Raw genomic sequence first — 22258 nt, 5'->3', positions numbered from 1 at the left:
CATACCTACATTAACGTTAGCTCGTTCTGTTCGGTAATAATAATAATAATGATAAAATTGTAATTTTGCAGCCAATTCACAAAATTGTACCCTCAATTTACATTATTTAGGCTAAACTTTTAACAAGTCAATCGTTTACTTATATGATGTTAAACAAATAAAATTTTACCACAAAGAAACAAAAAGTGTTTTATAAAGTACTTACACTTCATAATAGTTTCCCGTTTTCCGCCATTTTCAAATATAACGACGACAACTTTTCCGTGGCATCATGGGATACTGAAGTGTCCATCGTATGCGCACTTCAGAATCTCGGCGGGAGTAGTAGGTCATCCGGGTACTTTTCGCCTACTGTTTTTCGAATTCTATGATTTCGGACATACTACTCTGCTCGCGTACTGTTTTTTGCCAACTAGGAAAGTATTCGATTTTGGACGCAGCTAAACAAAGCTTCCAGAGATCGCTGATGTAGATAAAGATGTTTTGGAGACAAAAAACATAATTTCAACAATATATTATTTATCTGTGTTCTTCGAGCTATGTCAGGTATTTTCATAATAATAAATTATATTTATAATGTAATGCTAATCGATTCTAGACTTTATCATTGTGCGGAATACTATACAATAATATATTTTCTGTCTGATTTTTTTATCCGAAGCCAAATCAGATCACAGAAGGTTATTTAAAACACTCGACTTGCGTTTTGAAGTTTGGAGCAAAAACATGGTTTTAATTTCACAAATTCTCTTGTATTGATGGTGTGCTAAGCTAACATGCTACATAGTCCTCAGATGCACCTGCCACATAGCTGTTATTTTTATGAAAATTTTTCAATACGAATGCTTAATGAAATGTTTTTTTTTCAAGATGGGCATTTGATACAGTTTCAAATGTGAAGAGAGAAATTTGAAAAAAGAAATGAGGGATTGAAACAGCGTGAATAGCCAGTCGTTAGTAATTATAATGAAGACAAAAGAAAAACATAGAGCCATAACCAGGCTGGAGAGATGTGAATGTGTGCAGGGGAGACTGAGACTGAATGGGGCTCGTTTGCACCACAAAACAATAGAGAAAATAGACTGAATGGATCCTTAGAAGATGACAATAAACATCAGTTTGCATTTTAGAGTCTAATCAAAATAAAGTCATATTACATGATTTTTAAAAACATTTAATTAAATTCAGAGTTTAAAACTTATCATCTTCAAATTTTAAATATAACATGGTCAGACATGTGGAGCAGCAGTGTGTATTTATTGATTGATACAATGCCTACTTCAATATTATTTTTATGGAGATATTTCATAAAAATACATTTCTAATAACTTTACAAAACTTTGAAGCTATTTATAAAATTTTTTTTTTCATTATGACAATAATTAATTCTAAATTTACAATAAACTGTCAAGTGTCAGCTTTCAAATGAGATCATACTTGCTTTTAGTGCAAAGGGTTCATGAACTGTATCTGTTTTAGTTTGGGTATGCCATTTCTGGGGATTTTCCAAAAGTGGGGTTGCAGTTTAACAGGTTAAACAAATACAAATATAATTATTATAATATTATATAAAATATTACAATAATTAACACCAGAAACAGATGTACCTACTAATACCTACTACTACTACAACTACATAAAAAAATAAAACAAACTGTCATGCTGTGGCTGTATAAATGAGTTCATGATGAAAAAGAAAACAGAATCAACAGTCTTTAATAAATACACGTAAGGGAAACACAAGGAGAATGACTGTTTTTAAGTTTTGAGTAAATATTGTGTAAAATAAAATAAAATCTGTATTGGCATTGGTCATCCAAAATCTTATACTGTATGGTTCAAGAACAATCTCACTAAAGATTCACAGAGCTGAAGGTCCTGGTATTCACAGCAAAGCAGAAACAGGAAATGCGATCTGGACACTGGAAAAGTCTACATTCACTGCAGGAAATCATATCACCTCTTGAGTTCAGTACAGTCCCACCTTCACAGAGTCATTTAAACTGAGTCTGGCTCATAGCTTAGGGATCACACACTATGAAATAACTTTCAATATAGAATCACTGAGAATTCAAATGAGTTAATTTAGGAAATGTCAGTTCATGTGTGTGTAAACAAACTGATATAGACTAGCAGACTCACTCACTGACAGACAATCAGTTCTAAGAATAGCCCTTCATTTGCCTGAAAACAAGCTGAAAATCTAGAAACAGTATGTGTGCGTCTGACAAACTGATAATGGCACAGTTTTACACTATGACAACAGTATAATATGTGATCTTTGTCACACCCAAACACATAAACCATAAAAATAAACATGTGCTAACCTTGCAAGGCATTTTCAGTGTATACAGCACACAAAACACATGTCTGTATTACTCTCTCTTATTTATATTAACTCATACACAGAGTATGGGTGTATTTTAGAGTATGGGTGAGTCATATTCCCTACAGTTCAAAGACATAAATCAAGGTCAACTTAGATACAAATACACATCCCAAGCTGAAAGGTTTATCTCCATATTTGCCAGACCAGAGCTTAACAGTAATGATTGTTCTATGACATCAAGGTGACATTATCTGGCACAGATGAAGTTGAAATTGCGAATATGATTTGTGATAAGAAGCATTAGAAAAAAACATGTTTATAAATATTAAAAGTATAAATAAATCCCCATATGCATCTGTTTTCCATTACATTATTTGCCATTTGAAAACCTTATAATAAATGATTTTTTGTAAAATAAAGTTGATTGCTAATTGTTTGATACAATTGCTAATATAGTTGATTAAAATTTGTTCTAAAAACAATTTAATAAAATTAATTATTATAAAATGTTATCCATTAACATTATTTTATTATATTTAATAAGTATACAGTAATAAAGTTCTTACAACTCATTTGCAAACTATTAGTTTATAGATAATTCATAGCTATTTTTTTTAAATTGCTTACAATTTCTCTACACATAAAACCACTTCATTAAAAAATACTTCATTCAAAACTATTTTAACTCTTTAAAAATTGTTTTGGCATATTAACTCTACACACGAACATCAAATGATTAGCCATATAAACATCAAACTACACACAGATGTGAAAAATGTAAAACCACTCTTGTGTCTGTTGCTTGTGTTCAGTGTGCAGCAGTATGTGCACAAATACACTCTATACAGTATGTATGCACAATTGCTAAACTTTATAGTTATTGAACTGAACTGAATCAACACTGAATTGACTTGAGCTCTATGACGACACTATTGGATTGTTAGAGTTGTTTTAAAGCAGAATTTGAATTTGACTATTGTGAAGCTGCTTTGAAATTGTGTAAAGTGCTAAAGAAATAAAGGTGACAACTTGTATGCATATTCAATAGGGGTGCATCGAAATTTCGCCCGCCGAAAATGGCATTATCGGTTTCGGGCCGAAATAAAAAAAAACAGCCGAAAACATAAACCTAAAATGAATGTCACCCGCCCCTCCCATCCGTGCGCGAGCGCTTAGGTTTCACTCACGGTCAAGCTGTTATCACACGTCTGCCTATCAAAGATAGGGATGTCTCCCGCATATTGATAGCGGCTCCCTGATTGCCGCAAATTAGTTCAAATCTCCCGGAAGAGCGAGCGAGCAAGAGCTCATGCTCCAAACCGTGTAGCGCGCGCACGCCAGACAGGGAGAGAGAGAGCGAGAGACCTTGTGTGTGTATGCTAGTGTTCCACATGAAGCGCATGTAAGACCCCAGTTCAATTTTCTATGTATAGCAGTCACATTAAAATTGGCGTAGCACTGCACAACTGTGTTTCCTAAGGCTACATAGGCTTACATGGTGTTTACAGTTTGAGTTTGGATTAAGTTATAGTGCTGTTTTTGCACTGTTGTTTTGCATTGTTTTGCACAGATATTTAAAATGCAAGTAAAAAATTGTTTACATGCAGCAGCAGAATAGAGGCCCACTGCCATTCTGTGATTTTGTGTGCAGTTATTCAGATAATTGTGGATCGTTTTGCACAACTGTTAAAAAAACAATTTTATTTGATGGAACATAAAACTTGAAGAATAATATTATTTTGTATTATTATTTATATTTATTGTTAAAAATATTTTAGGTTTTGTACTGTATATATATATTAGTATACTTTTTTAAAAGAAGCCATTTTCGGCTTCAGTTTCGGTTTTCGGCCAAGTGCATCCTAAATTTTCGGTTTCGGTTATGGCCCAGAATTTTCATTTCGGTGCATCACTAATATTCAATATATATTTACAAAATAAAAAGAGATGCAAGAGGCTGAAAACATTGAGTTTTGATTTATAAGAGATATCTTATTTCACACATGTAGGCAGGGTTTAAAATGAACACCCGCCAACCCGCAAAATGCAGGTAAAAATGAACCGTGGCAGGTAACGCTGTCAAATCACTAGCCAATTTAGCGTGTTACTTGTTATGTTTACTCACTTTGTTGGGGAAGTTCATGGAAGCCAAATCTGCACAGATTTAGTGCAAATACTCAACTCGTAAGTCATCATGATATATTAAATACAGCGTATTGAGCAGAATCTGTGCATATCTGGCTTACTTGAACATGCACTACGCAACAAAAAAAGGTGCGCTTGTTCATTTGCATTGAAGCAATAGTGAAAATTAAAAAGTATTTGTTTAACATAAAAGACATTGTTATTTTCCAACATTCTATTTTTTTTTCATGTTCTTCGTACTGTATTGATCTGTCCACCTAAAAAACATTTTGGTGAAAAGGATGAGGATGAAAGAGGGAGGGAGGAGATGCTGGATGACCTGATTTTGTTTGAATAAGAAATGAATGTATGAAATCCAAAATTTATAGCTGTGATGTTGTTAATCTAGTACATTTTGTAGCCAAATTGGCCGGTGAGTGAAAAAGTAAATCTCAAACCCTGCATGTAGGTAATAGGGAAATTATTGTGGCATTTACAGTTTTTTAAGCTTACACACAATTTCTGAAACTAAGGCTCCATTTCTCAAAACCACAAAAACAAACACACACACACACACACACACACACACACACACACACACACACACACACACACACACACACACACACACACACACACACACACACACACACACACACACACACACACACACACACACACGAAGCAAAACGTCAGACATCTCTTGGAAAAAGCAAACACCTCATTCAAAACTATTTAAACCTTTCTGAAGGATCTGGAGAGATTTTGTATGGAGGAATGGTCTCTGATCTTGTCAGGTGTTCTCCAAACTCATGGCATTATAAAAGAAAACTCAGAGCTGTTATCTTGGAAAAAGGAGGTTGCAAAAAGTATTTAATAAAAGGGGGCAAACAATTGTTCCCTACTCGTTTTGGAGAAAAACATTTATTTCATAATGTGATTTCCCCCCCACTTTCAATTCTTTTACTTCAATGAAAGGTTAGATTTTTGCTAATTTTTTTAAATAATATATCAAAAGGATTAACAATGCAGATTAATTTTTTTATACAGCCATTTTTGATCATATTTACCAAGGGGGCAAATAATTCTGACCAGCACTATATATATATATATATATATATATATATATATATATATATGTGTGTGTGTGTGTATATATTTATATATATATATATATATATATATATATATATATATATATATATATATATATTATACACACACACTGAATATGCATACAAGTCAAATCAGAAAGTCAACTTTATTTCTAAAGCACTGTGTGTGTGTAAATATATATGTCACTGTTCATGGGTTCACTAACTCGCCCTTGTTCTGTGTGTGTGTGTCTGTGTTTGTGTGAGTGGGCGTGATGAACTGATGAACTGATCAGCACCAGCTGTTTCTAATTTAGTCTGATTTCGTCCTGTCTTTGTCAGATCATTGTGAGGCTTCCCTGGGATCACTGCCTAGCTCTGTGCCTTCTGGTTCTCCGTTGCCTGGCTCATGTTGTTTCTCGTTTCCTGGATTTCCTGAAGTTCCTACTGGATCTGCCCGGACTTCCATTTTGCCAAATGCATCCCTGTGTGACTCTCCAGCCTTGGCCCTTCGTCTCTGGCCAGCACTTTCTACTCTGTTCTCCTAACTGTTGTAAATAAACTGTTTTTCACTTGCAACTGGATTCTATTTGCCTTCTTATGTTACAGTTTCTGACCAGTAATGGATCCAGCGAGTTCAGCCGACCTTCAAGATTTCCTGTCTAACAACCGTGTCCAGATGGATCGTCAGGAGGAACAGATAGTGGCTACTGGTCGGGCAGTACAAGCGCTGGTTACGCAGGTGTCCGAGCTCACTACTCAACTACAACAACTGAGATCGCCCACTGCGCCACCCATGCCGCCTGTTCCCCATGATCCACCTAACATCAACCAGCATGAGCCGCGCATTCCAGCCGCGAGAGATATTCCGGTGAGTCAAATCGTTGAAAACCTCATGGGAATTTCTTTGGCTCAGCATCTCCAGATTCCTAATACGTCACCTCTGCACAGGATTTCAGTCAACGCCCTCACCGGACAGGAACTCCTGGATATCACTCACTCTACTGGTCTTCTAACTCTCACCTCGGGGAATCACACTGAAAAGACTTCCTTTTTCATCACCAAGTCACCATTTGCACCTGTTGTATTAGGAGATCCGTGGCTGGTTCAACACCAACCCAAGGTGGAATGGGGTCAGAGCTCAGTTTCGGCTTGGAGTAATCATTGTTATGCCTCTTGTCTTGGGTTTACTTGTCCATCTGTCTCTTGTTCTGTGTTGCAGGAGGAGCCAGGGAATCTGTCAAACGTGCCACAGGAGTATCTCGACCTGAAGGAAGTGTTCAGGAAATCCCGTATTTAATACCCCCAGGACACATTTTCAATATTTGGTTATGCCTTTCGGCCTGTCCAACTTCCCCACAGTTTTCCAAGCACTCATCAATGACGTGTTGAGAGACATGGTCGATCATATACAGTATGTCTACCTGGATGACATATTGATATTTTCTTCTTCTCTCCAGGAACGCGTTCAACATGTCAGGCGAGTGCTCCAGAGGCTGTTCGAGAATGGGCTTCTCAAGGCAGGTTTCATGCACAGTCAGTCCCGTTTTTGGGGTGCATCGTCCGAAGGAGTGCGCATGGATCCTGACAAGGCTACTTTTTCGGTCGTTTTGACTTTTTGTTTTCTTACCGCCCGGGTTCCAAAAACATCAAACCCGACGCATTGTCTCGTATTTTTGATCGTTACGAATGCCCGTCCACTCCCAAGTGCATTCTACCTTGTGCCGTGTCATCCAGGAATTAGTCGTACCAGATTTTTGGTCGAACAAAAGATTCTAGTGGCCCTCTATGGCTCCTGGTATTTGGGATTTTGTTTTGGCCTGCTCAGTTTGTGCCGTGCCAAGACTTCCAATCGACCCCCAAAGGGGTTGCTTCAACCGCTGTCTGTCCCTTCCAGAGCCTGGTCCCATATTTCGCTAGATTTCGTCACAGGTCTCCCACCCTACCACAGCAATACGGTCATTTTGGCTGTAGTGGAGCGGTTCTGTGGGGATTTTATTCCCTTGCCCAAATTACCCTCAGCCAAGGAGACAGCGGTTACTGTCGTAGATCACGTCTTTCGCATTCATGGCCTCCCGACAGACGTGGTTTCCGACAGGGGGCCCCAATTTATCTCCAGGTTTTGAAAAGAGTTTTGTCGGTTACTGGGGTTGAGTGTTAGTCTGTCATCTGGATTCAATCCCCAGACTAACGGTCAGGCCGAGCGGGCCAACCAAAATTTAGAAAGAGTTTTACGATGTCTGGTGTCTCAGAATCCTTCCTCCTGGAGCCAGCGACTCTCTTGGGTTGAGTACGCTCATAACTGGTTACCAGTTTCGTCTACGGGCCTCTCTCCGTTTGAGTGTAGTCTAAGTTACCAGCCACCTATCTTTCCTAGTCTGGAATCCGAAGTTGCGGTCCCCTCTGCTCAAGCCTTCGTCCAGAGGTGTCGCCACACATGGAGAAGAGTCCACGAGACTCTTCTCCAGGTGGGAGCACGCACCAAGGCTCAGGCCAATCGCCACCGGCTGAAATCTCCCGTATACGTCATTGGTCAAAAAGTGTGGCTTTCTTCTAAGAAGATTCTTCTCCGCTCCGTTAGTAATAAACTGGCTCCCAAATTTATCGGCCCGTTCACTGTCTCTAAAATCCTTAGCCCAGTGGCAATCCGCCTAAAACTCCCTCCTGCGTACAGGAGAGTTCATTCTGTCTTTCATGTTTCCAAATTAAAACCCATGTTTCATTCTCGTATAAATCCGCCTGCCCCGGTTCCTCCTCCCGCTGCGTTTTGGATGCGAGACGGAGGGGACGCGGATTTCAGTATTTGGTGGACTGGGAGGGTTACGGTCCGGAGGAGAGAAGTTGAGTCCCTGCTAGGGACATCCTGGATCACTCCCTTATTGATATTACAATCAACGGGTAAGTTCTCCTGGGAGCGCCAGGAGGCGCTCGTAGGAGGGCGGACAATATATGCATACATACATTTATGAATATATATATATATATATATATATATATATATATATATCGTCGCTGTCCGATGAAAACCGCGTATGTCCATTTTGCCGATTTTTAGATTTTTCGACGGATAGAATGTCCAGCTTCATTTCCGTATACAGTATGTTTCACGTTATCTAAATGACCAATGAAAAGTTGTGAAATCATGTCATCTGATTTTCACGTATATCCATTTGGTGTCAAAGCTGTCAATCACGCTGCGTATCTCCCACCCTGTGGAGGCATCTCGCCGGTCTCGTGAAGTTTCATCTTAAGCGTCTCTGGAAGCTCAGCATTGGATAGCCGAATAACACTGTGAGGTAAAGTATCAGCAAACGTTTGTTTTTGACAACTGTTCACAAGTTTAGTATATATTCACAAAATTACGGTAGGACTGTGCAAACAAAGTATCAGTCTAGCATTGCCATGTCAGTGCATTGATTCATTGTCCCTTCATAGTTTGCAAGAGACATTTAATAAACCGAGCGCATTTAATAAACTGAGACGTAGGCTATTTAATAAACTGAGCGTATTTAATAAACTGAGACTTAGGCTATTTAATAAACTGAGCGTAGCCTATTCATCTGTCAATATGAAACGCGACTTGGTCATTCTAATTAATGATCGGAAGAACGCGTATCGACCACCGTTACTGTAAAATATGTACGTTTGTCCATTTAAACTCAATTTTGGTCAAATGTGGTTTTTATCATTACGCTGGCAAGAATATGGTTACATTTAAAGATGCCGTACCAAGTATGCAACGCTACGTTCAACTGCTTTTGAAATTACGGTGTTTTTTTCACTTCCTGAAAAAAGTTTCATCGGGCAGCGACAATATATATATATATATATACATACATACATACATATATGTAAATATATAAACATATATATATATTTACACTATAAACAGAAATTCAAGGGGGTAAAAATAATTTCTTTCTTTCTCAAAACACTGAATTTTGATTCCTAACTAATCAAGTAATGTATGTTTTTTCACATACTGTAGGTCATCAGTAAATTATTGTGTCATTTAAATGGCAGTGTTTCCCAAATGAAACACACGAGCTGTTAGTTTTTTTGAGTAAGTAATTTTGCCCAAAAAGTTTTGCAAAAAGTTATTTTTTCAATTGCAAACTGAGTGTAGAGTGTATAATGTGCTTGCAGTTTTGCAGACTTGGTCTGAAGATTAGGTGCATGAGTAAATGGTTTCGATAAGTGGGCCTCAAGTGCCACTTTTAGTGTCTAAGCAGTTTGAGAAAAAACTGTAAACAGGGATACAAAAAAGTTAACTTTAAAATGTGTTTTTAATACATCACAAAGCACCACATGCATGCTCTAACAAATGTAGTGTGATTGCAGTGTTAAAAAGTAATTATATTATTCCATTATTATATAAATTAATTAATAATTTAATGATATAACATATGATCAAACCTATGAAATAAATATTGCTACTCTATCTGCTCTGTTCTGTCTTTTTGCCTCTCTCTCTCTCTCTCTCTCTCTCTCTCTCTCTCTCTCTCTCTCTCTCTCTCTCTCTCTCTCTCTCTCTCTCTCTCTCTCTCTCTCTCTCTCTCTCTCTCTCTCTCTCTCTCTCTCTCTCTCTCTCTCTCTCCCTCCCTCCCTCCCTCCCTCCCTCCCTCCCTCCCTCCCCCTGGGTGCAGTAAAAATGTGGTGTTATAGAGACAGACCATTTAACAACTGCAGCCATGACCTACTGTGAGATCACTTTGATGTTTCACATCAATGTTACTTGTTTAATTTGATCTGTGTGTTGAGAGAAACAGTCAAGCAAGCTTGAACACACACAAACATGCAATTAATTTGCTTACAAGCTATAGCTGAACTACACAAGCTGCGACTACACATAAATACTCACTCTCCTGCACAGATTAACCTGTACAAGGACGTGAACCCTAATGACACACAAGCACACAGACAAACACGAGGACTAGAGTGGAAATGAAAATATAACACAGTGACAGATCATTTATGAGGAGGAGGAAGTTACTCAATCATCACGTCACTGTCCACACACACATTCAATGTGCTCACTGACTCATGTTGGATAATACGCATTTCTCATTTCAAATGAAAGCCTAGCAGCAGTAATGCTATTTCTTCTGATAGCCAGAGATAGAGAGAGATGAAAGGTATATGTGGGTGTTAGTCTGATGGTAAGGGGATTCTTTCATTTTACACTAAACTACACAAAAAATAGTTTTAGTAGTGACTAGTGAGCTACTGTATATCACCATTACACTGTTACCCTTTTTATCACATGGACTGATAGCAAAGTTATAGTATAGGTCAGTTATGCTAGCATAGTGATACTAACATGATGCTGGGAGATGCTAAAGCATTAGCATATATCACTTGTTAATATGTAGCCTACTGTGGTATCATTAATTTTGGATGTAACTAAACCCTGAATGCTTGTTGAAAGAATATGCCTCTACCTACCTTTTTGCAAAACTCATACATTTCACTGCAATTTCCAGCTGAAATGAACTCTAGATGCAGTAAAACACCAACCTGTTTTTGTTCACAAAAATAATGATCACAAGGGCAGATTATCAATTAATAAAAACTTTTCCTTGAGCGACTCCTTGTACAATAGGCTACTAGCCTATGTTATGACCTCAAAACACTTTTCCATAGTACATTTGTAAACTAATGTATTTTGAGGTTTGCATCACATTATCAACTGCATATGTACTTCTGTACTTCTTTCTAACAGAGTAAACTTGCTCTGCTCACATTACAACATTGCACTTGGGTGCGAGTCCCATAAATGTGACAAATTGAGTTGTATGTAACTTAAAGTATTAAAATTATACACACACTAAATTCTGGATGTATGTGTGTCTTTGGTACCTGGTAACTCAGATAATGCTCCTCTTTCGATGGTGTGTTTCCTGTAGAGGGTCTTCAGCACTTTGGCACTGCCAAATCTCTTAAATCGACTCTTCACATTATTGTAGTACCATTCTAGAGACTGTGTCCTCAAGATCCTACACACAAAAGACAGTGGTTGGATGTTAAATTGAACATAATAGTCTAATTAATTCCACTATACAAATAAACACAAAGAAATAGTAGATGAAATGCTATTCTTATTCTCGCTGCAGGATTATTCTAGTTATAGTAGTGTGTAACCAGTGTCACTGTTTTATTACAAATACTATAAAGCAAATGCTGTATTTCATTTATAATAGACCATTACTTTAAAAATCAATTGTGTATGCATTGCCAAAATAGAAGTAATGTCTTTTCTCTGCACTATTTCATCGAGTAAAAATACTTTGTAATTAGTGTGTAGTCATTGCTCAGTGACAATTATTAGGCTGACATTGCTTTATTATAGACATTGTGCAGCCATTGCTCTATTTTAATGATTGTACTGCCTCTGCTCTATTATAACTATTTAAGATCATTGACCTATTGCAATTCAATGTAAAAATACCTTCATTATTATAAATCTGCATTGCCCTTTGACTTGCTTTATCACATTAATTTTGGAGTCATTGTTCGAGAGTCAACTATTTGGAGTCAACTATTGTGCTTTCACTACTCCGGTTAGGCTATAACACTTCTTTAATAAAACTTTCAATTAATCTCTATGACAACTATGTGCTTTATGGCAATATAAGTAAATTAGTTCTTTACTGTGTTGTACAGTTTATTAAAATGACAAAAATAGAACTGCTCAATTTTATTTTCACATTTTCTCCATAAGAATTCCTATAAATCTTCAGAGTTTTCCCAAAATTCATAGTTATTCAAGAGGAAATTTTCATCTAGATGAGATCTGAATTAAATCTGTGAAGGGAATTAAAATACTCATCTGTGAGTCGGCCAAGCTCCCTGACACTTCCCATGGCAAAAGAGATCATTACCATAATTGGTTTTCTGAAGCTTTTAATGAATATAACTTGTGTCCATTGGGCAACATGAGCAGAGTAGGACAGAGATGGATGACAAGAGAGAATCAGGGACAGGGTTTGTAGTAAACGAAATCCCAAATTAATGTTTTTCTCTTTCTGTGAATACTGAGAAATTATGCTTATTTAGTAGTATTACTAGTATTGCGTCAACATTTTCTCTGTTAAAAGTCAAAAACGTACTTCAGCGAAAGAAACGCTGAAATCAATAGCGAACACGGCTGCGAGCGTAATGTCTCGTTCCTTGCCTTTCAGGGAACCGGGGTTACGAAAGTAACTGGAGACGGCTCCGGAACTTTGATCATTACGGATGTCGTATATGGGAACTGTATAGAATCCTGCCGTGGCAGCATAGCAAACCACTGACAACAGAACCCAACACCAAGACCGCTCCCCAGTATGCAAGCATCTGATAGGCCGAGATTGGCCAATAGCGAACCTCTAACCTCTGATAGGCCCAAAGGGACCAATCATAAGCTCACAAAACACTGCCAGAATTTGCATATCCCGAGCATTATAACCGGGGAAAGTTTGCACTGCCGACCAACAGGGCAACAACAACATTAGCAGAAGGCCAACGCATAGCAGTGACAACAGTAAAAACACACATAATAGCACACAAAACAACTCATGAGCAAAGCGCAGAGCAGCTCTCTCAATGCTGTGCATGCAATCAACTCACCGAAAGCACTCGAGACACTACAGAAGGCAAATCCAACTTGTAAAACCTGGCAAACGTGTTCTGAGAAGACCAGCCAGCCGCAAGACATAAATCCTGAATAGACATACCCTTAGTCCAGGCCCACGAGGAGGAGGTCGACCTCCGCTCTGCCGAAACGTTTCCATATCAGCTGAACCGTCCCGGGGTGAAGCCTCCATTCCCCTTGAGGAATCCCGCTCCTCGAGAGCATATCCGCCCCGCGATTTAGAACACCGGGGATGTGAGCCGCTCTCACAGAGAGGAAAAACCGGTCCGCCCACAGCAGAAGGGATTCCGCCTGCTTGAATAGGGCTGTGGAATGTACACCGCCTTGACGATTTATGTACGAGACCACGGAAGTGTTGTCGGTCCGAATCAACACATGCCGCTGCTCCAGCCGAGACCAGAAAGCTTTTAGAGCTAGAGAGACCGCTTTTAGTTCCAAGCGATTTATGTACCACTCCATCTGAAGGCACCGGGTCACTCCTCTGACCACCGCCCCGTAAGCATCCTTAAGTCCACTGAAGCAAACCAGTCCCCAAATTTGCGCCAGGATCTGCTTCAGAGTAATCAACCTGAAAGCGCGCTTGTGAAGCGCTCTGTTGACGGGTCTCAGATCCAGTATGGGGCGGAGACCCCCTCCCTTCTTCGGCACTACAAAGTAGCGACTGTAGAACCCGCCCTCCCGCTCGCTCGGGGGAACCGGTTCTATCGCCTTCTTCTCGAGCAAGCTGAACACTTCCTGCCGCAGTACATGAGCGTTTTGGGGCAAAGTTAATGACTGGGTTACACCGCGGAAGCGGGGTGGCCTGCGTTTGAACTGAAGTGTGTACCCGTGCTGAATTACATTCAACACCCACGGCGAAATGCCCGGAATAGCTTCCCACGCTGCCTGAAAACGACTGAGCATGGGCTGATCTAAACCTGCGGTCATCGCCGCTCGCGTCTCCCGCGAGATGCCTTTATAGTTATTGACCGTGACTTTGCGCTGCTCGAGGGCAGGGCGGGTAACACAGTCTGTGGTGCAAGAGGGGAAAAAAGCTCTGTTTGTGAGGTAGTATTTTGCTTTATTGAACAAGAAACAACATTTACAACATTCACAACACAACCGCACGTGTCGCTCGTAGAATGTTGAGGGACTAAGTGCTCTAGAGCGCGTCGCTTGGACGCGGGGCCAACTTGGTGCTCTTTCCTCCTCTTGCCTGAGCGGTCAGGACGATTGCTTGGGCCTCGCAGGGGACGCGGCGGGTTTTCTGCGGGGGCTCCTCTGCATCCCCCCTACTTCTATTTAAAGGTGATTCTGTTCCCAGTACTTTTCCAACTCACCACCACTATTCAAGGCCATGCTCTTTGGTTCTTAAATAGGTTTGTGTGAACTAAACTTCAGCCAATCACTGGTGAGTGTCAGTGTTTCTCTGTTCTTTCTCTTATTCATTGTCCTTTTTATTTGGCAGGCTGAGAACCTTATGTTAAATTCATTGCACATCACTGCATTAAAAACAGAGGACAATATCATAATTTTTTCAAACACAGTGTATTTTAATTTCTATTATGACTACACTTGGAAGTGAGGTAATGGTAATGGATATGACAAGGTTAATGTATTTGGTCTTGGTGGAATAGATCTGCTACGCTGCTGCTGCAGAGCAAGGACAGAGACTTGCTACTGCCAATACATACACAAACACACTGCTGTTAGCATGTAAGACATACATATACATATACATAAGCATATATGAAATTACCCATTGCAGATCTATACAGGTGGGGCTGGGGAAGGTGGAGGATTTCAGAGGAACTTTGAAAAAACTGCTTCAGCTCACACTGACCAACTGTTTACACATTGAGCAGCACGCTCATTGGCTACAGATGTTATGTTAAAGTAGTTAATAATGTAATTATCAGCCATGTAGATTAATGAAAGAACTTTGTATTTATTTCGCAATTGAATTTCTGTTATGATTTGAGGTAACGCTAGAAATGATCTTTCCCCATTAAAGAAAATAATCTGTTTTGCACTGAATATGTTATTTCTATATTAGCTTTTAGTTCATTACTTCTATGTTCTTAACTTTAACTGGTGTGTAGGAAAGACAAGCTGCCTTATCTCAGAGCAGTAATTAAAGTTATTGACACATTAGATTGATTTACAAAAATGCATACATGAGAAAATAAAGCACGGGATGTTAAATGAAAAGAGGTATAAAGCATGATAAGTCACAAAAAAATTAGATACTTGCCCTGTCTGACACAGGGGTTTACAAACTGGTCACTGCACATTTTGTATGGGTGCGTCTCAATCAGCACACTAGTTCAGTAGTCAGGGCACAGGGAGTCAGGCTCAGTACATATTGGGAACTGATGACTCTATTTCCACACACATGACAATGTCTTCATTGTACAGCATTACTACTGGTATTTATCAACAACAGCAGAACTGAAATCTTTCTGACGTTATTTTTAAATGTTATTTGTGTATTATGATAAATAATTTGCTTGTTTATAAATTATAAATGCAATCTAGATTATGTCTATTACCTGTCCAACAATTTGTGTTTATAATTAAATAATATAATTAAATGATTAAGCATCTATCACGTGTCATTATGTGTTGTGAGATGAATCACGTGATTTACGTTTTTTTATGCTACAGAACTTCCGTTAAGGGAACATAGTGAGCTTTGATTCACCCTGGTTTTCACGGTGCATTGTGGGCATTTTTAAGGAGCAAACTTTCAGTGCATTGTTATGGTTTTGTCCTTAAAATGGCCGACACCCTATTCAGTGCCCAGACAACTGAACTAGGGATCTGATTGTGACACACCCTTTGTCTCCCCTTTCTGACACACCCACTTCAGTTCTTGCAGTCTCTACTCACAAGCTGATGAGTTGAATCAAGTGTGTTAGATGATGAGACATACAGAATGTGCAGCGCAAGGGGTCCTCCAGGTTTGAATACCCCTGGTCATTATGCATGGCCATACAAATGTGGCCATTGAAAATGCGTGCCAAAGTGAAAGGGACCTGCCAAATCAAGTGGTAGCATTGATTTGGCATTGAGAACACAAGGGATGCTTTAGCACAGCAAAGACATGATCATTAGGGGGCAGTCATGTTTCATTCTGAGTCATGTCACGTAGTGAAGCCAATTATCTGTCTGGCCAGCAGATGTGAACCTGACGTGCTGAATTGAGTTCTTTTTTGTGGATAATTGCACTTGAATGGTCAAATACAAATACAACACTTTTTATTTAATGGGTGAATATCCACCAAAGGACTTGCTGTTTATATCGTGTTCCCCTCTGTTTAGCTGAAAAACTCAAGAGCTGGTAATATGTCAGCGTGATCACGGACAGCTCATTGGGACCGTGACCTTTTGTCGTTCTTTTCTATTGAACATTTACCTTTATAGTTGCAATCTATACGTGAAGTGACTAGAGCATGTATAAGAATGGCTGTGGAATTGGTTGTGAGAAATGGACGAAGACAGCTGATGTTCTGTAAGTGGAAATATGCTGACCGAGTAACATTGTTCACATATGTTTCAAAACACAAAGTACTATCAAGGATGACACCCAGACTCTTAACCTGAGAATCAAGAGAATTAAAAGCTGCAAGATTTTGCCAAATTGGATTTAGTTCCAACAAGAAGAACCTCCGTTGTTTCAGTATTCAGCTTGAGGAAATTGCATGAAAAACAGGATTTAACCTCCTTTAGACAGTCCAAAAGAGAAGAAGGAAGAGTAGAAGGCTTGGAAGACAAGTAGAGCTGGGTGTTGTCGTCCGCATAGCAATGAAAGCTAATACCATATTTCCTAAAAACTTGATGGGAAATAGTATCAAAGACCGTACTCAAATCAAGTAGGATAAGTATAGTTAAGAGTCCAGAATCAGCTGCCATCAGCAGGCCATTAACAACTTTTACCATGGCAGTGTCTGTACTATGCAATGGACGAAAACCGGACAAAATTTTTCAAATAAGATATTTTTTAAAAGGTGACCATGAACCTGAGATGCAAGAACCTTTTCGAGGATTTTTGACAGAAAAGGTAGATTGTAAATTGGGGAAAAGTTATTAGGATCAGCGCCCGGTTTCTTGAGTTTTGGCGTTATTACAGCAACCTTAAAATATGAAGGAACAACACCTGAGATGAGAGAAGAATGTATAATACCAGTTACTATACCAGATGGAGAAGATAAACAGGCTCTGACCAAGTGAGTAGGAAGTAGATCTAACTGACAGGTGGAAGACTTAGATCGTCAAATAAGACATGATGGTCGGACGTTCAAAACAATAAAATAAGGAAAGAAGAGAATCATGGGAAGGCGGATACAAAGGATCATATGGCATATTATTTTGAGGAGTTAAATATACAATATGTAAGATTTTTGTAATAAAATATCCAAAAACCACTTGCACAGTGTGATATACTTCATGCAGTTGTGTACTTACATTATCACAAAAGTTCCCAAGGATTCGAAAACCCAAAGAAATTCCAGTTTTAAATAATGGCTCGTCCCTTCTCATTGTCGCATATCAATTACGTAATATCTGCGCTATCCTCGGTTTTCGCTTGTAGAAACCATATATATATATATTAACTTATTAGCTGCCGTTTCAATGGGCCGCTGTACGTAAAACGCAAGCCGCTAATGAGGATCTATGTAAATATATATCTATGATACAATATCTCGCACGCCGCTATTGTGTCGTTCAGTCATCATGGTACATGATTATTGTTTACGAGTACAGAAAATCCCCCCCAAAAAAAGGTAAACGTAGATCAACTGAGTCAAGCAGGCTTTGGGAAAAACAGAAATAAAACAAGGATCAATATCGGTGTGGCATTTTCGAGATATAGAGAGCTTCACGACAAACTTAGACTTGATCTGTCCACATAGAGTCTGCTCTCGCATGTGTTTTAATAGACAGGTAGGCAAATATATATTATTCATTGTACACATTGCACTTTGTTTGCACTTCAGTGACGGTTTAAATCAAGTCTGGTGACCAAGTCTATGGCAGATAAATTAAATACAGTATGTGTGACACAAAAATATTTAAACATTACTTGCAAATACTCTGGGTTTGTTCAAAAGTACTTCTAGTACGATTGTTTTAAACATGTAATACTGGGCAGCATTAAGCCAAAAAATCATTTGAAAAATAATCACATATCAGTAACAGGCTAATATTGTTCCTTGCAGCTAATTCATTACAATGACATAAAATAGTGTGATCAAACAATTAGGTAATAAAAAACTAATGTATTAGTTAATATATAATTTATATGATTTGTGAATTCCACACATCTTTGCATGGTGAAAACGACATCTCCTATCGTTCCACTCTCCTTCATAGCGCTGTCAAGCTTCGTCTTTGTTATTGGTTTGAAAATGCAACCTCTGGTGGCGAAAAAATTACAGATTGTTTCTTTAATTGTTGATAAATATTGTCAGTTTTGGTATTAAAAAAGGTCATACATCTGTTACATAGATATAATATACTGTAAGTGAAAAGGAAGGGTACCAGGTGCCCTTAAAAGGGTGGTAAAACACGATTTCCCTTTTCTAACTTTAGCTAGTGTGTAATGTTGCTGTTTGAGCATAAAGAATATCTGCAAAGTTACAACGCTCAAAGTTCAAAGCAAACGGAGATATTTGCTTTTAAAGAAATCAATTTCTAAGGACTACAGCAAAAGGCCGGTAGGAACTACACGACATTCCTCCAGGGTTGCTGACATCACTAACCCCACTAAACCCCTCCTCCGAAAATACTAAATAAGGGGGGCGAAGCCATTTTATATTGCTTTGGAGAAGAGTTGTTGTGGTATAACGTTAGTAGGCTGGAGTGTTGCCGCAATGCCGTCAAAACGCTGTTATTTTCATCCGGATTGCAGGTCCACTTTCTTCAGCCTTCCAAGGGTCGGGGGAGTTAGGGATCAATGGTTAAAATTTATTTTTAACTCGGTCCCTCATAATTATTACCCAAATCTCACTCTCTGTGCTGCACATTTTATGGAGGAAAGCTTCCTCAATCTTCGCGAGTTCAATGCAGGATTCGCACAACGGCTTGTCCGTTGGAGCAGTTCCAACTTTAAGAACAGAAGCTGTTGTTTACGGGCCAAAACCTGTAAGTATGATTCATTTTTCGTCGATGTGTTTTCCTGTAATAGTTCGTATTGTTAATTGTATGTTGTAGCAAGGAAGTAAACAATTGACAACGAAAAAGATTTTATGTATTGTTTATCTACATGCTTGTTTATCTACAGGCATGCTAAACATGGTTCTGTGTTTGATTTGGCTACTGTAGTAAAGCCAATGTTTAGTGTTCGTTTTGCGTTAATAGTTCTGGCGAGAGATATTTGGCTACAATCGTTCTAAAAATACAAAAGTAACAGTGCCGTATACAGTCAGAAACGATCACTATACTAGATCCGCAGTCTTTACTCAAAAAAATCCCTTTGAGGACTGTAGTATAATTCGTTAGAACAATTATATGAAATTCTTGTTTATGAAGATTATTTTTTGTAATACTTTAATAATTATTACAATTAAATAACAGCGTATCTAAAAAGTAATGAGAGAACAACAAAAAACAAACCTTTCTGAAATGTCGTTTAACAGCCTTTCTTGAACAGGTTCTGCTCGACCATCTTCACTAACATTCTCTGGGTCCGATTGGTTTTATTGACACCATTGTTTATAATACACCAAAGCATAAACTACCGGTAAAGTTAAGGGGTGTGACGTTTCCAAAAAACATAAACTAGGCGGTTAGCGAATCACAACACACTGGGCCAGCTAACCAATCTGAGCCCATTGCGTATTTTTGAGGGACTGGCTTCATAGAACCCGGAAACCATCAGACCGTTTTTACAAGGAGGGAGCGAGCAGTGTAGAATAAAGGTAAAATATATGAAAAATAATGCAATTTTTTAAAAACAAAGCATGAACACGTTACAGTGCACCCCACAAACACAACCAATCCTTCGAAAAAAATTGTTTTACCACCCCTTTAATATATTATTTACTGTATTAAACAAAGATCTTGTGTTCCCTAATTATAGTAGAATAGTAATCAGATTTAGCTGTTTAGATAGCCTTCTTGCAAGAGAGCATGTGATCTGTATCTTAATGAACAGTAAGTCCAGTTTTAATGCATAAACGTTCCAATCGACGTCCCTTAGTTTTAAGTTGTCTCTGTTCAGATGTTTTTAAAGGTGCAAGTGTATCAACAACACTATGCAGTCCCTCATTATAATAGGAAACCAAGTCATCCGGAGTAGAGAAGGTCCATCAGAAAGAGCGGATAGATCAATGTTCTTAATATTCCGAAATGAGTTGGAACATGATGGTGCCATGGTAATTTGTTTTTACAATTAAGTAAAATTGTGTACAGTTAAGTACAACATAACACTGAATGATTTTCAGCGTTATAAAAGTAATGCATTACAATAACAGATTACTTTTTGCTGTAATGCAGTAGTGTAAGGCATTACTAATCAATTTTCAGTAATATTTTACTCTATTACATGCTCAGTTAGGCTTGCGTTACAACACACTTTTAGTTAATTGTAAAAAAACAACAACAAAAAAACACCAAGACCGCGAGACATTAACGAATGAAAAATGCAAGTAGGCTAAGTTACCTGTTCGTGGTCAGTCAATAGCCGCGTGTGGTGTCCAAGTTTATAAATAAAGACTAAATGGCAGCGTCTGATATATTTTTTAATAGCGATTTATTTTTTACAGGAGTGCTGTGAGGCATGATTTCGGCCTCTGTGCTCGCGCTGCCCAGTGGAAAAGCGGCTAATGGGTGAAGATGCAATGAAGAAGACTGTACATTCGCGAGATGGACCTATGAGCATTAGGCTACTCTATTTGTTCTGTGTTTTCTTTATAAACAGTTAGGCTATGTTTAGGTGGTATTTTTCATGTTTTCATCACGCAATCATTTTTGTGCGTTCACGTAACATGATGTAAGGAAAGCAACTAAAAGCTGTCACAAAGTACCGGCAAAAGCAATGATTATGAATAGGCTATGTGAAATATAGCAAGGAGACATTTTAATTGTTTATTAATAAAGATAAAGTTGACTTTACTGACTCGCGATCTTCGCAGTGAATGCGCCAGAGAGAAATGCACATTTCATACAGATAAGCAGAGAGCAGTCCATTTTGTTTCGTTTTGAATTGTTCTGTTTACAAGTAGACATTTCAATATATATATATTTTTCAGGTCTGTGAAGTAGGCTAGGCTACCTTATAGCCTATGCTGAGTTTCGGTTAATTTATGAGACGCGCTCCAGTTCATGCACAAGCGCCTCCGTGTCCTGATTATCTATTGTCTGCTATATTTACTTCTTATTTATTAAATCCAGGCAATTGGTTGATGAAACATTGATTAAAATTAAGATACAATAAGTACAAATCGAAATTCACTTTAAAGAAATTTGTGTCTTCTGTTTGAGGTCTCTATGAAAGTTTTAAAACAGTCCTTTAGTGCCGCTTCAGAGCGGTCACGTCCGTAACAAGAACTGTCACGTACATTGTTTTTTCCTCATAAATGCCAACACGAAAAATAAAATAAAATGAATATTTAATGTTCTGTGGAGAGCCAACCCTTCTTCACCTCGTGGGTAGTATTACTTTTGATTTGCGCAGTGTAATTCACAGAATTACAAAAAAATATTTTGCCTCCTCAAAGATAATTATTTTTTTTGTCATGCATGAATGAGTGTATTTCCCTCATATTAAATATAAAACGCATGTGTAGACTGATATTTTTCTAATGTCTGGACTCTTTTAAGGGGGTATCCTATGGATAAACAGACGTTTCAATATATTGGTATTAAATGCATTTTCTGAGAATTTATATTTCAAGTTTTGACACGTCCAAAACGCTGGAATTCCCCAATTTAAAATAATTTTTCCTCAACTAGTTTTGTGGTGTAGGTCTACGTATTTCATAATGTTAACTTTAAAATTCAAATAATACTAATAGTAATTTAAAGATGTGGTAGCATTGGATCTGGACGGGAAGGATAACTCTTGGAGTTGGAAGGGGTGTGTCGCCATTCTGC

At 38.3% G+C, this 22258-nt stretch overlaps 1 protein-coding gene across 2 annotated transcripts in view; it reads right to left on the bottom strand.

Moving 5' to 3' along the window:
- Positions 1-22258, bottom strand: part of myripb (myosin VIIA and Rab interacting protein b) — a 526191-nt gene that overhangs the window by 76633 nt on the left and 427300 nt on the right. For both annotated transcript variants that reach the window (XM_077244339.1, XM_077244338.1), the window contains exon 4: positions 11407-11543. In XM_077244339.1, the coding sequence (XP_077100454.1) occupies positions 11407-11543 (137 nt within the window). The remainder of the gene's footprint in view (positions 1-11406; positions 11544-22258) is intronic.

This window comes from Siphateles boraxobius, unplaced genomic scaffold (assembly GCF_051911475.1).
Source record: "Siphateles boraxobius isolate OS27281-9 unplaced genomic scaffold, OSU_SipBor_1 26, whole genome shotgun sequence".
Lineage (NCBI taxonomy): Eukaryota > Metazoa > Chordata > Actinopteri > Cypriniformes > Leuciscidae > Siphateles > Siphateles boraxobius.
Note: the sequence above shows the minus strand (reverse complement) of the source record. Positions and strands in the feature narration are given on the sequence as shown.